The sequence below is a fragment of the Calonectris borealis genome, chromosome 7 (genome assembly GCF_964195595.1).
Source record: "Calonectris borealis chromosome 7, bCalBor7.hap1.2, whole genome shotgun sequence".
NCBI classification, from domain to species: Eukaryota; Metazoa; Chordata; class Aves; order Procellariiformes; family Procellariidae; genus Calonectris; species Calonectris borealis.
In genome coordinates this window covers 31,905,778-31,921,540 of record NC_134318.1, presented here as the reverse complement: position 1 = coordinate 31,921,540, position 15,763 = coordinate 31,905,778, and the positions used below count along the sequence as shown (strand labels likewise).

At 40.7% G+C, this 15,763-nt stretch overlaps 1 protein-coding gene across 1 annotated transcript in view; it reads left to right on the top strand.

Moving 5' to 3' along the window:
- Positions 1–15,763, top strand: part of LOC142084374 (VPS10 domain-containing receptor SorCS1-like) — a 309,600-nt gene that overhangs the window by 216,264 nt on the left and 77,573 nt on the right. The window contains exon 6 of the mRNA XM_075154993.1: positions 6,850–6,914. Within this exon, the coding sequence (XP_075011094.1) occupies positions 6,850–6,914 (65 nt within the window). The remainder of the gene's footprint in view (positions 1–6,849; positions 6,915–15,763) is intronic.

Genomic DNA, 15,763 nt, shown 5'->3' with positions numbered 1-15,763 from the left:
GAATCTGGCCCTTTGTTCCTAAAACATGTCAGGAGAATAAGATGGTTAAGAGATGCTAAAGCTAGAAAGCAATCTTTAAAGTATGTTTGAGGAATAGTAAAACCTGTAAAACTTCAGATAATAGGGACTGAACTATAGAAACCACAAGAATTCCCTCCCACATTAAGCTCCCTGGGGCAGATTCACTGACCTCTGCAAGCAAAAAAGGAACAGAGAGTATCTGCAAAGTCCTCATGGAGTCAATATAGTAGTAAAAGAAAAAGGACCCTGGAGGACTTTCAGGCTCTATTTTTGTCTCTGCCACATAACAGCTGTGTGATCTTGGTCAAATCAATGAGGTCCCTGTGCTCTTGACTAATGAGTGGAGTTTATCTATAAAGCTGAGAACAAAAATTTTCCTCAACCCCTATTTCTAACTTGGTCTGCTGGTCTTGTACTTTTCCATAGGTCTTGAACAAATCAGTAGCATGCAGGGAAGGTTACTTAAAGATTGATTGTCAAGTACTTTTGTATCTTTGGACAAAAAGCTCCCTGTTCAGTGCTACATGTTACTATTTTTATGAATGGTAATTAGGATATAGAGTGTTATAGAAGCATCAGTGGAACCAAAAATTGATGCTGCCGAGGACTCCATGAACGTCATCCACTGTTGTTTTTATTCTGTCCTTTAAAACAAAAACAAAAACCTGCCATTCACTAAGTTGGAATAAGCTGTCAGTTTTTTAACATGAAGTGGCAGGATGTGTCCCAGAGGCAGTCTGGGAGCTGATTTTGCATTGGCAAGATTTACGATAAGGGATTCGCATGAGTGCTGAGGCTAAAGGAAGATAAATCCCCAAAGGCAAATTCTACCAATAATTGAATTACAAAGCCATTATCATGTGCTGAACAGAGAAACTTTATAGCTCTATTGTGACAGGACAAAGCTTGTTAGAATATTTATGTTCATAGGACAACTTTGGCATAAGGATTTCTGACAGTATGTTCTGTCTTCCACCTGTCTGTTGCAGCTAATGAGTCTTTCTGTGTAATGCAGTATATGTGGAGATGGAGGTGTGCTCAAATTGGGGCTGGGAAGAAGGAATGCTGAAGGTCAGGAGACATCTCAAAATAAATAACACGTTAAGCACAAAGTCATCTGCAGAATGCAACTAGAGTCTAATGCCCAGAAAGAGAATCGGGACAGGTTGCAGGAAGGGGAGGAGAGGTCACATAGGCAAACGAGCATTTTTAGTGATGAGGGGTGAAACTGGATTTTCCAAGTGACATGTCACTTTTCTGTTTGGTATTGCAGTGCAGCCACTTCTAACTTATTCTGAGTCAGTGTTGGTAAGCTCAAAATGACCAGAATTGTGGGGATCTCATTCCACCCACCTTAGAAGAGTCGTGCTGACATCTGTCTGTTATCTGCCATCCTTTATTGCATGAACAAATCATACATCTTTCCTGCCAAAAGAAGGTGAGGGATGGTCGTAGGAGTCCTGGTTCTGCATTTCTTCATTTCCTCTGAGACATGGGAAAGCTGCATAGGATCTCTGTCCCCATAAAAAGAGTGAACCACATTCACACTGGTTCTGTCTGTGAAAAGGGCATAGTAGCGTTTCTATTCTTCCAGCCTTTCATTCTGGGCCATTTGCATTGAAGATTCTCTAAAATAACATTGTCTTTTATTGCTTAGCTTAAAATACCTTTGATCTTGGCTGCTGTGAGCATGTGTGATACAAGGAATACATATGAAAAGTTTGCCATCAAGTTTCTTGTGCATGTAGTCCCAGATACAGGACTGTGTCTGAAGTCAAGCATCCAAAATCAAAGGCATCCAAAGCTAGTTTCCAGAATGCACAAGCCCTTGAGATGGAGCCCTTATTGTCCGGTGCTTCAAGTTCTTTGTTTATGAAAAATGGTAGTTTTAAATTAAGTACACCAAGTGGAAGCTTTTGCTATCTTCACAATGATGCCTTTCTGCAGTTCTGAGTGGTCTGACTGCCTTGCAAGCCTCATCTGTTCCCAGCATCCATAAACAATTACTTTTGTCCCTAGAAGTGAAAAAAGATAGAAGAGGTGGAAACCTCAGGATAACAGGGTCTCTATTGAATTTCCTTGGCTCAGAAGAGCTGACAGGCCAAGGAAGCCAAGGTTTTAGAAATGTTTCAGACAGAGAGGTGGCAAGGGGTTGGTCACTACAGAAATATGCCAGCTAGCATTTGCTGTACAATGGGCAGTGCCAGGCTGCTTTTGTTTATTTCAGCCTAGTTCTAAACCAGAGGATGATTCAGGGTCTTTTCCCTGTGCTGCTTCTCACGGTGGATGTAGAATCTCCATTCAGAGCAATTACTGCGCTGCAGCCGCTGATACTGATTTAGGAAGCTCTCAAGTGCAGATGACTACTTAGCAGGCTTGATGGTGATTAAAATTTTAGGAAGCAAATTTGTAATAGGACTGTGGGGGTCCTACATTTTTCATAATGTGAGCATCTTCTGTGTAAAGGCAGTGAGGTCACTGCCTTGTACTCCCCTTGGCTTTTTTAAATCCTCATTTTCCCAAAAGATTATTTTTGTCTTTTTTTTTTGTCTTTTCCTTTTTCTTTTTTCAAAACATCCAGACAATTATACCAACAAAACACAAAAAGCTAATCGCAAAAATACAATAGGCACCATTCAGCAGAAAGTGTTGCAAGCGTATCCCTGGTGTACTGAAGTTTCAGGGAGTATTACAGAAAGCCTGAGATTAAAGGAACGGACAAAGGACATGCTGGCATTTTACCATAAAGTGAAAACATAGACCGCAGCAAGAAGGATGTATGAGTGATTCGTCTTTGAGAATGGATGCTGAAAGGGAAGAATAGAATGGAGAAATATGAGAAGAAAGTGCTGCCGGCATAGCTTACAAAAGTTGCTCAGAATAAGGCATGTCAAAGTTTTGGACTGCTGTTTATTTTTAGAGAAGTTTCTGAGAGAAATCAGTAACTGAGTGGTCCCTAGAGTGTTGTTCTTCCATACCTCTGTTCTTTGCAGGGTGCTTGGTTTATAATCTATTGAATGCGCAGCACTTTTCCTTGTTTAGTTTGTGAAGTGTACATTGACCAGGTTGCATTGACCATGCGCACAAAAGATAATAAAGTAGAGCGGGCAGTTGTATCAAGTTAGAAACACTGAGTTTGAGGCTTTGGTATTATCTAGGGCAAATCCAGCATGTAGTTTCCTTCTTCCATGCGTGACGCTTGTATTTATTGATCACTCTAGTTTTGGTATAAGAACTTTCAGATCCAGTCATCAGTCAGGACTGGAATTTCTTTGCAATCAGTTAGGTTTATTCATTTTGTTTCATACTGATGCCATGGGCTTAACCCTGTTACTTAATAATACTCAGGCTTGTAGAAGTACATTGTCCTCCTCAGCTTCTAAGGATGATCTTTTTTTCCCCCAACCAAATGGAAAAGCCAAGAAAACCCACTAATAGTGTAGCTGCATGCTCAGTAGTGTTGTGATAGATCTGGTTGACATACTAACAATTTCAGATTTCTGATGTATATTCCACGGTTCCTAACACCTTGTTTCCAGTAGATGCTTTAAGAACTGGTTGTCCTATGTGTGTAAAAGGTTATGTCTATCTTCCTACAGGGTACGTGTTCTCAGGTGCAGTGCAACCAAGAGCATGGTATTTATCTCCTGTATATGCTCATTGTGGTCAATTTTGCATTTCTGAATGTCTCTTAGGCTTTTACGTGCCATATAGTAAATAATAAAGCTGAAGTAAGCTATATAAAACATTACTCTCCCAGAGAGAAAGCGGCCCAGGACATTCTCTTTCCCCTTTACTTACAATCCATAGTTTATCTGTAATTCATGTTTTTAAATGTAGGTAATAAACATACTTCAGGTCTGTTGTGTTACCTGCTTTGGGACCTTTATGTGATCACACGTGGGTGTCTGTAGTGCAGGTGTCCAGACATCTTATATTAAATGGAGAGAAACAGCCCTTTCTAGGTTAAAGCTTGTCTTCTCATGAGGTCATATCTAACACCGTTCAGATGAACCACAGTGCAAAACTGCCTGTTTCTCCTCACTGCCTGCAAAGAGAGTTCAGTGTGATTAGCTCAGAGTTAAATATCTATAGTGTATAACTGGATAAGATGAATATTACTTTATGTGGCTTTTCAGGTGGCATGGAGGGATGTATAGAGAAATATCACAGGGCTACCATGGAACAAGACAGCACGATAGAAGAAAATGTGACATTAAAAAAATTCTGGAAATTCTGGTCAGTAAGCTCTCAGCAGAATGCAGATGGGAGTCATATGCTTATGGATGTCAGCTGTGTACAGCTAATATTGATTTGAGCAGATATGTATTTGTATTTTGCCTGTCCTTTGCAACTGATTGTTCCTGTTCTCATTTAATATTATGGGCCTGACTGTGACCTTGTGCTGTCACAAGTAAATTAAGCCTATTATATATCAAAGCAATGGAATGTGTATTTTCTAAGATAGGAAGAAAAATTTAGCAGATAGGAAGACCTGGATATGGTTCTTGTCTCTACCTCAGATGTCCTGTTTGACTTTAGGAACTCCCTTAGATTCTCTGGGCCTTAGTTTTCATCTTCATTTGTCATCACATTCTAATTTGCAGGGGTTAGGAGATATCAAAAGAAAGGAAGCCCTTGAGTAGATGAATAATGTTTATCACCAGTCATGTTTCAGCCATCCTTGTTCTGTACATCCTTGGGACAATTGATGGCTTAATTCTACCTTCAGCTGAAGCTTCTGCAGTCTCAATACTGACTATCGTAGTGTGAGACTAAGTAATATGCAGGTCACTACAGCAGTAGCCTTCTAACTTTCAGGGCTTGTTGGGTCCAGATATTTATACACTGCTCTTAAGACATTTAAGAGTTTGATGTAAATTATGGCTCGTATCACAAGTGGAAACAACAGAGACAATCACGACCCATCCATCAGTGAGATGTCTCATTCTGAATTAGCTGTCTTTACCTGAGAAGATGCAACAGAGGTGTTTCTTGGGGTCAGAATAGCACTGTGAGGAGCAAACTCACCTGACTGTGGACTCACAGGCTTTAACTAAGGCAACAAGTTCTTTGCTGGATGAATGCCATTGTCACGTGTCTCTGAAGAGACAAAGCGTTCACATCTGTGGAATATAATCCCTGTTTCTTTGGTGAGTTCACATCCCCATGGGGCTGTGTGAGGTCAGGAGGAGGAATGCACTGACAAAGCTATACTGTGTCTTCTGCAATAGCCCAGTTCCAGGTGTGCTTAAAGCCCACTTGAATAAACAAGAATAAAAAGGAGATATGCCAAATTACAAGTTTAGTCCTTCTGCGTTGTCAACTGGCATCTATCTATCTTGAACTGAATTGTAACTAGCAGGCCCAGCATTTGGGCCCTAAATCTGATGACAATAGCAGGTAAAGGAAAAATGCCCTAGGAAGGTACTCCCTTCCCACCCACTTGGTGTCAATTATCAGGAAGCAGAGAATCTAAATGGAAGTTGAATGTTTAGGAGAAAAAGACCTTGCCATAAATGTTATTAAAAATGGAGAAGAGGTGAAAGCAATGCTGACTCAGTCTTTTCTGAAGCTACCAGTCCCCAGCAAAGGAGAACAAAAAAATCCAAACCTTTTCTAGCTAGAGAATTGTTACAGACTTTGTCAAGCAAAGCTAAGGATTAATCAGGACACAAATAGTCTTGTTATTGTTAACATTTTTATAATGGTTATTAGTTAATGCGCATGATGATTAAGGGCTGGAGCTGCCTTTGATTGCAGTCAGTGGGAACTGAATTAAGGTCTAAATCACTGTTTGAACCTCACTTTTGATTTCCTGAAAAATAATGAGGCTTTGAACAGAACAGCATCTAATTTGTCTATCACTGGAAATGAATGTTTTTCTTCCCTCATGCATCTATTAACTTGGAGGTCAGGCAGCTAACAAGAAACTGTTGTTTCTTAGCCTTAGTCTAGGATTATGACTTGGATGATAGGACCAAGACCAGAAACAAAGCTGATTGTCAGAGATGCTGCTGAGGCTGCTGTGCAATGGGATTGGCACATACTTGCAGTCAGTACTGCCATAATTCAGACTGTCCGTCAAACCACTGGCCATTTGGACCATCCCAGGGAGTTGTCGAGGCCAGCAGTGCCAGTCCAGGGGATCCTCAACAGTGAAAGCAAAGCTTGAGTCCATAAACCCCTTTGCAGTGCTCAATGTCTTTATGTTGTTTCTTGTTAATTCAGAGTGAACAAACAGTCATTTTCTGAGTTAATGTCACATTTCTTTTATTAATGGAACACTGTTTTTATTAGATCAGAAGTGATAAAATATCTCAGGATGAAATGGGTTTTTAAAATTTCTTAATTAATGAGGGAATATTGATCATTAAGAGTGTCAATTAAGCAAATGTGCATAAAATGTCCAATATAAAGGAACAGCTATAATTAGTATGCTGGCAAACACTATTATCCCATCAATTAAAGTCTTCTGTATCCCACCCGGAACTGAAATGCATCCTTCTGACCAAACCAGGAGATACATCAAAATGTCAGGCACCAACAAGAAGAGAAACAAGTCTCCAGATGGAAAGAAGTGAAGTAAAGGGGTCAGAAATAAAGAACTCATAAGTACGATGGCATTGATTTGATAAAATGGTAAAATTTCTTTCAAATTTTCAAGTTTATTTTAGGGAAAACTCCAAAATGCTTTCAAGTTGATCAGCTCTTATTTGTGAGTATGAGTTTAGGTCCAGCTAAACAGGATCTCCTGGGGAATTAATATCACAGACATTCATGGTATCTGTTGTTTTTAATGCCTTTGTATGAATCTGTCTTTTACAGGTCTATGATGGGGTCCGGTAGAGAGCCTGATCTCGTGCACCTGGAGGCAAAGACAGTGGATGGTCGTAAGTACATCAGTTTCCAAATGTTGTGGTATTCTGGACTGCCCTCATATTCTCGTAACCACACAATATCAGGATGGAAATCTGACTTCTCTTTAGTGATTTGCTCATTTAATATGAGGGGTTTGACGGTTCCAAGGCAGGTCTGTCAGAAGAAGACTCCTTCCAGCAAGGCAAAAAGTTGAGATTAACAGGCTGTGAAAGGAGCTGAGAACATGGTAAGGAAGAATAGGTGATAAGCAGTAACTGGAGTTAGTATATACAGCACTTTTCTTTCTTCCTATGAGATTTTTGTTCATGGCAATGGCATTGGAGAGAAGTTTCTGGGTCACAGAATCTAGCTGCTGTTGTTTCACACAGTATGTAATATCACCTTGTTCATAGCTTTACAGGCAGGGATGCTCTGCCTTAGGTACTACCTTTGAAAATATCTCATTTGTCTCGCATTAGAAACCTTTTAATGACCAGCCTAAGTGTATTATTCACTGTTATTGCTTGTCCTGTCACTGTCCTTCACTTTCATCAGCTCCTCTCCCTCCCTGCTTTGCCTCTTGAGGTGCTTTTCTCCATTCCAGGAACCTCCTTTACCTGCAACTCCGAAATATTCTCCTAATTGGCTGTAAATTCTCTCAGGCACCCTAAGCCACCCGCTGGCCTTTTCTCCTCCCACCCATGCTTCCTCAAGGTTTATCTTTGAGCTCCACTACCTTTGCAGATCTTCCTCCATGGATTTCTTTTCCACAGCACTGGATTGCCTCAGGCAGGCATCACACCGAAAGCCTGGCTGCCATAGATCTCATCATTGTAATTCCATATTGTTTCCTCCAGCTTTGCTGCAACGTAGCAAACAGATTTTTACCATTTGCAATATATGTGTTAATGATGCAGTCAATTAATTCCTTTAAAAATGGATAAAATTCTCCCCTGAATTGTACCCCCAAATGCAGTGGTGTTACTTAAAATGTGTATTTTGTCATTGACAACTTAAAAAAACTGTCTGAAAAGGTAACTGTAAGGTAATCAGTTTTTTAACTCACTGAAATTTAGCATGAAAGAGAATTTTTTGGAAGATGAATTTTGAAAAGAAACAGTTGCGATAGAAACCATAAAGTTTTAAAGGTCTTTCCATTTCAAGATATGCAAGATTAGTAAAAGTGAAAGAATATATTATCTCTATTTCTTATCATTTGTGATCTCTGATTATTATTTCTTCTCTCAATTTCACTTACCTGAACATGGCAGCAAGGCTGGGAACATGAGGCTTTCTATTTCTCAGGACATGCGAAATGGGAATGAAATATTCTAACAGGACAGTGTCTATTTCAGCACAAAATATTACTGTTATAAGGCATTAAGAATTTGAGGTCATTGAGATGGAGCACTACAGTGATGTTTAAGGAGCTGTATTCTGGTGATGCTTTTGAGGGATGTTCAGCTCACAGTGGGCAGAGGAAGTGCCATGCTCCAAATGCCTTGAATGGTCTTGTTTGAGTTCTTGGGCTGTAATAACATTTTGCACAGCTATAGCAAATTTATGCAAAAGACTTCTTGAGTGCTTAACAAATTAGTAAGCTTTATTACAGCTCTTAAGGTGGAAACAAAAAAACAGGTAGATGAAACTGGCCTTACTGAGGAGTCAGGCATATTAGTAAAGAATTGTGGAATAACAATTCAGCAACAATAAATTATTGCTTATCAGCTGAGCTCTAGTAACTGATTCTGCGTGCTTATATTGGCTTAGTTGTGAAGCAGCTTGACTTATGTTTTTCTGTTAGGCAGTAACAGAACTACTAATGTAAATATAGCAGTGGTATCAAACCTTCAGCCAGTGGTGACCCCTCTTGCAAACCAGTCATTCGGATGAAACTTCTGCTCATGAGTCAGGAAGTCCCCAGCTCAGCTCATTGGCAATATAAGAAGATGTGTTAGATTTTCAGTAAGTGCATGCTCTGTTTTGCCCGTTGTTCCAGGGAGCGTTGGTCTCTGGCAGAGGACTGCGGTGTGACTAGGTGGAAGCAGTAACCTTGGAACATATCACAGCATTTTTTGCCAGAAGACATTTGGCAGCACTGCAGGTCACAGGATTTTGAGACTGAGACAGGCTAAGAGTGTGCACATGGTCCATTGCTCTAGTTACCATGACCAACTTGGTATATTCAGGTCTCTTGGCTACTAGAGCCTTCTTCTAAGTACTAAATCCATCTCCTTTTCCTGGATGAAGTAACCATAACCCTTCAATGGATGGCTTTCTCCTCTGGAATGAAGCAGGTGTGGTGCTGCCAGTGGGGTGATGGGGTGAAGTGTGCTGAATTGAGGAAGATATCTTTTTTTCAAGCTGAGGGTAATTTGCAAGTAATTTTTCTTGGGTTTTTTGTGGTTTTGTTTTTTTTTTTTAATGTTCTTACATTTACTTGTTTATACTTTGTTTGAAGTATCTCTTTTGAGAGTTAACCAAGTGTAAAAATTGAATAAAGGGATTAAATTTGAGCAGGTAGACTTGCCAAAACAAGGCAGGGAGAAAGAAGGAAAGAAAGGGGAGTGGTGTGGAAACAAGCACACAATCTGTACAATAAAATAAAAGATCCTGAAATGGAAATATAAGGGTTAAGCAAAAACCTGCTGAACTCAGTACAAATAAGAAAAAACACCTCATTCTTGTGCTGGTATCTTTTCCAGCAGAAGCTGAGTAGTACAACTGCAGCTTTAGGTGAGAAGAAGTAGAAATGTCAGCAGAGTACGGTGTTAGCCCATCTCCCTGCCAGGGTTGTTTGAGAACATCTATCAGCAACAACCTTAGTATTGGGCTTTGCCTGCTAGAAGACCAATAACTCTCTATCTCTGCTCCCTGATTATGGTCTGTCTGTGCATTTTATTTATTGTGTTTATATACATAATGTAAAAGGTTTACAAGGACCAAAATAAGAGTCTCTTAGCAGGCATAAATCACTATAACTTCAGTGGCATGTTGATTTACACCTGCTGAGGATCTGGCTAACAATGTTGTACCTGAGTGCACATTCTCCCTACTTTTTTTTTTTCCTCAGGATCCAGAAAAATCTGGACTCCTCCTGAACGCACTGTGTCTCATCAAACTAGGGCGCAGGTAGTGATGAACAAACTGAGTACAGACTGTGCAATTTAGTTGTATTGATGGAGACAGATTTGCAGGGCTAATCATTGCCATTTATGTTTTTAATCCTGTTGTGTAAATTTTGGAGAGCACCAGGTGAATTTTCATCTTGTCAAATGTGATGGTTTTGTTTATTTTTTAAAGGCTTCAGGCACAATCCGAGTCAAGCTAGGACTGAGAGCACAGTAGTAAAACTGATTTTTCTGGTTGGAAGAAGTTCATATGAACCTTATCTCACATTTCCATTTGTACACTCGGGTGTCCCTGGTGTTCCACTTTGATTTTGGAACAAGATCAAAGACGAGCCGGCAAAGTCAGCAGGAATTGTGATTTTTTTTTGCCTGGTTTCAGGTCAACAACCCAGTAAGACAATTAATCCCCTACATTTCTTAACCACATGATAAGCTTCTCTTTGTTACATTTACCACCTTAGTCGACAGGCAGAGTGACTGGTGGAAGTTAAATCTAGGTTTGCTCAAATGCAGCTTGAAGTGCTTTCAGAGGGTGTATAAACTTAATGACATGGATTTTAGGTTTGTAAAGAATACACAAGTCCTGAAAGTTCCTTAATTAATAGGCTTATCTGATTTGAGCTAGGGAGGGTTATCCCAGTACCATGGTTTAACCCCAGCCAGCAACTAAGCACCACACAGCCACTCGCTCACTCCCCCTCCCCAGTGGGATGGGGGAGAGAATCAGAAGAGTAGAAGTGAGAACACTTGTGGGTTGAGATAAGAACAGTTTAATAATTGAAATAAAATAATGTAATAATAATAATAAAATGTAATGAAAAGGAAAATAGCAAAAAGAGAGAGAAATAAAACCCAAGAAAGACAAGTGATGCAAATGAAAAACAATTGCTCACCACCAAACGACCGATGCCCAGCCTGTCCCTGAGCAGCGGCCCCCTGGCCAGCTTTCCCCTAGTTTATATACTGAGTATGACGTCATATGGTATGGAATATCATGGGCGTACCAAGCTATAAAACCCTTACGTTGCCAGTCCAGATCCACCTTAGCAGCCTGATCCACCTGCTGGTTGTTTTGATGTTGTTCAGTGGCCCGACTCTTGGGTACGTGAGAATCTACGTGATGTACTTTTACAACCAGGTTCTCTACCCGGGCAGCAATATCTTGCCACAGTGTGGCAGCCCAAATGGGTTTACCTCTGCGCTGCCAGTTGTTCCGCTTCCATTGTTGTAGCCACCCTCACAGGGCATTTGCCACCATCCATGAGTCAGTCTAGAGATAAAGTACTGGCCATTTTTCTCATTCAGCAATATTTAAAGCCGTCTGGATGCCTTTCACCTCTGCAAACTGACTCAATTCACCTTGTCTTTCAGCAGTTTCTGTGACTTGCCATGTAGGACTCCACACAGCAGCTTTCTATCTCTGATGCTTTCCCACAAGACGACAGGACCCATCAGTGAACAGGGCATATTGCTTCTCATTTTCTGGTAGTTTATTATACAGTGGGGCCTCTTCAGCACACGTCACCTCCTCCTCTGGCTATATTCTGAAATCTTTGCCTTCTGGCCAGTTCATGATCACCTCCAAGATTCCTGGGCGACTGGGGTTTCCTATTTGGGCCCGTTGTGTGATCAGTGCGACCCACTTACTCCACGTAGCATCGGTTGCATGATGTGTAGAGGGGACCCTCCCCTTGAACATCCAGCCCAGCACCGGCAGTCGGGGTGCCAGGAGGAGCTGTGCTTCAGTACCAACCACTTCCAAAGCAGCTCGAATCCCTTCATATGCTGCCAATATCTCCTTCTCAGTTGGAGTGTAGCGGGCCTCGGATCCTCTGTATCCCCGACTCCAGAACTCTAAGGGTCGACCTCGAGTCTCCCCTGGTGCTTTCTGCCAGAGGCTCCAGGTAGGGCCATTCTCCCCGGCTGCGGTGTAGAGCACATTCTTTACATCTTGTCCTGCCCGGACTGGCCCAAGGGCTACTGCATGAACTATCTCCTGTTTAATTTGTTCAAAGGCTTGTTGTTGCTCAGGGCCCCATTTGAAATCATTCTTCTTCCAGATCACTTGATATAGAGGGCTGACAATCAGACTGTAATTTGGAACATTCTCCAAAAACCCATAACATGTAAGCTTGTGTTTCCTTTTTGCTAGTTGGTGGGGACATGGCTGTTATTTTGTTGATCACATCTGTTGGAATCTGATGACGTCCATCTTGCCATTTTATAATATCATAAGCCAGTGATACAAAGTAAAGCAAAATGATAATCTTGACCCGGATCCCAGAGGTGATAAACAGCACAACAGGGAGCATATACTGCAAGTAAGGTGTTACATAACACAACTCTGAGAACAAGCATAACTTTGAGAGCAAATTAATCAACATTGTGATCAGCGACGATCAAACTAATATAGTGAATGTTTATAACAAATTTGTTCTAATGCGCTCTGGTCAGATTTATTGTTATCTCAACCCGTTGAGACCCACGTTGGGTGCCTCCCTAGACCCAGGTCGGACGACCTATTTGCACCTCAGGACCGCTATAGACCTCCACCAGAGCTTCCTCTGGCTTCGCCCTGCCTAGGCATAGTTCAGTTCATTCCCCTTTGTTGAAGCAGATACTGTCCTGGTTTCGGCTGGGATAGAGTTAATTTTCTCCCTAATAGCTGGTATAGTGCTGTGTTTTAGATTTAGTATGAGAATAATGTTGATAACACACTGATGCTTAGTTGTTGCTAAGTAGTGCTTACACTAAGTCAAGGACTTCTCAGCTTCTCATGCTCTGCCAGGTGCACAAGAAGCTGGGAGGTGGAAGGCTGGCCGGGGGGCTGCTGCCTGGGGACAGGCTGGGCATTGGTCGTTTGGTGGTGAGCAATTGTTTTTCATTTGCATCACTTGTCTTTCTTGGGTTTTATTTCTCTCTCTTTTTGCTATTTTCCTTTTCATTACATTTTATTATTATTATAATATTATTATTTTATCTCAATTATTAAACTGTTCTTATCTCAACCCACAAGTGTTCTCACTTTTACTCTTCCGATTCTCTCCCCCATCCCACTGGGGAGGGGGAGTGAGCGAGTGGCTGTGTGGTGCTTAGTTGCTGGCTGGGGTTAAACCATGACACCCAGTAAGGGCTGATTCAAACTAATTGACATGGGAGGTAATTTTTATTCAGGTGATACCTACTGAGGAATCCAGACTGTTGGTGAGAATTAGAAAGATGGATTCCGACAAGGTACCCACTGGCCCTCCAGAGAATGGCAAAGCTGACGCAGAGGATGTCTAAGGGACAGTTTTTATAGATGCAAGTCAAGAAAACCAACTGTTACATTTATGAGATACGCATTCACTTATGTAGATAGATGCCAGTTGATTTTGAGTAAAGTTTTTAATTTATGGTTTGTTTTTTTTTTTTTTTTTTAAGTGTGGATGAAAGAAGCTAAGGGGTTTTCTAATGTGCTGGCAAAAATTTAGAGAGCTCCTGATATTTAAAAAGTATTTTTGTTTACTTTGCTTTCCTTTTGCTGTGCTGATTTACACAGCAGCGTTTCTTATTGAAAGGTAATTTAGGTGCTGCTGTGATTGCAGGTAAGACCAAAGTCTCACCTGGGGTCAGCAGGCATGCTCTGTTTTCTGATCAACAGGGACTGAGCATCTGGCTAATAGTGTCTGAATCACAAAGTTGTGCTAGGACTTTAATTTCTGTTTTCACAGAACATTGCTAGGAAGAATAAAATAATCACTGCTGTGGAAAAAATGAGTAGGCAACCTAGCCTGACAGTCTTTTGCTAACATAGCTAGAATGGTGAATTAATTCCCATAGTGCCCTAAACATGTGCAGTGATTTTTTTCCTGATCATGATTAGTATTTTTTCCTGATCATGATTAGTATTTGTCCTGGAGAATGACATCTGTTAGTTTCTCTAATTATATCCTTATGCCAGAAATGGCAGAGGATGTACTTCCCCAAGTAAAGAAAGATTCCTGACTCTGACATGCAATGAAGAAAGAGTAGCAGGATGAAAACAGATATGTGAGTAGTTAGTAAATGGGATGGCTTCATTTCACTGATCTTCATTACTGATTAATTGTTTTGCAGTTGCTGAGTCCTGGAGAGTTGTGAATATATTCCCATATCATAAAAATTTCACAAATCAACATTCAGACCAGATGGAAATGGATAAAGAACAGTCATTTTGTGTGTTTCTCAAAAAAGGAGTAGAAAGATTAAAGTATGGGAGAACGTTTAATTAAATTGTGGAACTCATTGCCATGGGAGGTTGTGGTTGCTGAAGGCCTACCTGGACTACCAAGGCACCTGGGCAAATTCTTATAACCTTTTCTAGGCTTCTGTTATTAGTCACTGTTGGAGAGGGGTTACAGGCTTGGGTCTTTCAGTGAGATATGTTAGTACCATATTCTTACGGTTCATTAATTACAGGAATCCAGTCATCCTTCAAAAGCAGAAACTATCCCTAATGTCTAAGCTGCTCGGTAATGAACTGGGATACTCCATAGTAAATCTGGAAGACAAACAAGTCATAGATTATGTGGACGCTCTTTGCATAAACTCCTGATTTGTCCTTAGTGGATTTATTTGTAGACAGGAGGATACATTCGTCAATGAATTAAAGACAAGAAAAATAAAAATGATACATTTGCAGTGAGTACAGTGAATGTTTTCTCTTTGTGATCAAATTAGTTTTTCGAAAGATATACATGTAAGCTTAGACTGAAAGCAGTGGGTATTAGGGTTTGATATGTCATCCAAAATAGCACTCTGCAACAAAGTATCCTGAAGAAAGTCCTACTCTGCTTTAGGAAGGGATTTGAAACTCTCCTGCAGAGGCTCACCAACCTCCAGTGACCACCAACGACCTTCATCTCCACGAACTGAACCAAAAATTGTCTCTGGGACAGGCTGGATGCATTTCCCTTGAGAACATATTAGCATGGAGCTCGAGATAAACAGAAAAGACTAAAATATTTCATGGCACAGGTCCCGCCAGCTCTTCACTTTTGCTATGTGTTAGCATTTGCAATTCTCTTTCACCACTGAAACAGATTAATTTTGTCAGAGGTTTCCCTTACGAGATGTCTTCTCCATTCTTGTGTTCTGTGACCTTTCTTGCTTCCTCTTTAGAAATAGCTGCCATTCCCCGAGAAGAATCCTACTCTAGGTGTCTAAACCTGTCAAAATCAAAGTGTCTGGGGGTGTAAGAGCTGGGAGTTGCTATGTTCTTCTCTCCAGGCACAGCGTGACTTTGTTGTTGTATATTAAAAACAGCAGCTGTTGTTGGAGGTGAGCGTTCTGGAACTGAAAAGCATAATGTCCTAATTACCTATGGCAGGGAAAACATCTGTGCAGGAAAACTAATGAAATTAATTCCAGAGCTTAGCAACTGAATACATTAATTGACATTAATTAATGCTAAATTACAAAGCTCTGCCAATGGAATCACATAAAATGTCCATGAGAATCAAATGCTGAAACAAAATCCTTGAGTTAATGTGAGCACAGAAAAACTTCCCTTAGGAAAAAAGAGGGATCCAGGTACTGCAAGAAGCCTGTTTTCCTTCTTTGGCTCCCATAGCAGAGGGAGCTTTTCTTGGTGTGCACATCTCGGGGTTTGGCTGTTTGGAAGATTAGCTTAAGCAATTTCAGTGCTCTGCCCTTTAGTAGTTATTACTGGCATTTTAGAATTGAAGCCGTGGAGAATTGCACTGTAAAAGTTCACAGGAATTGCCTTA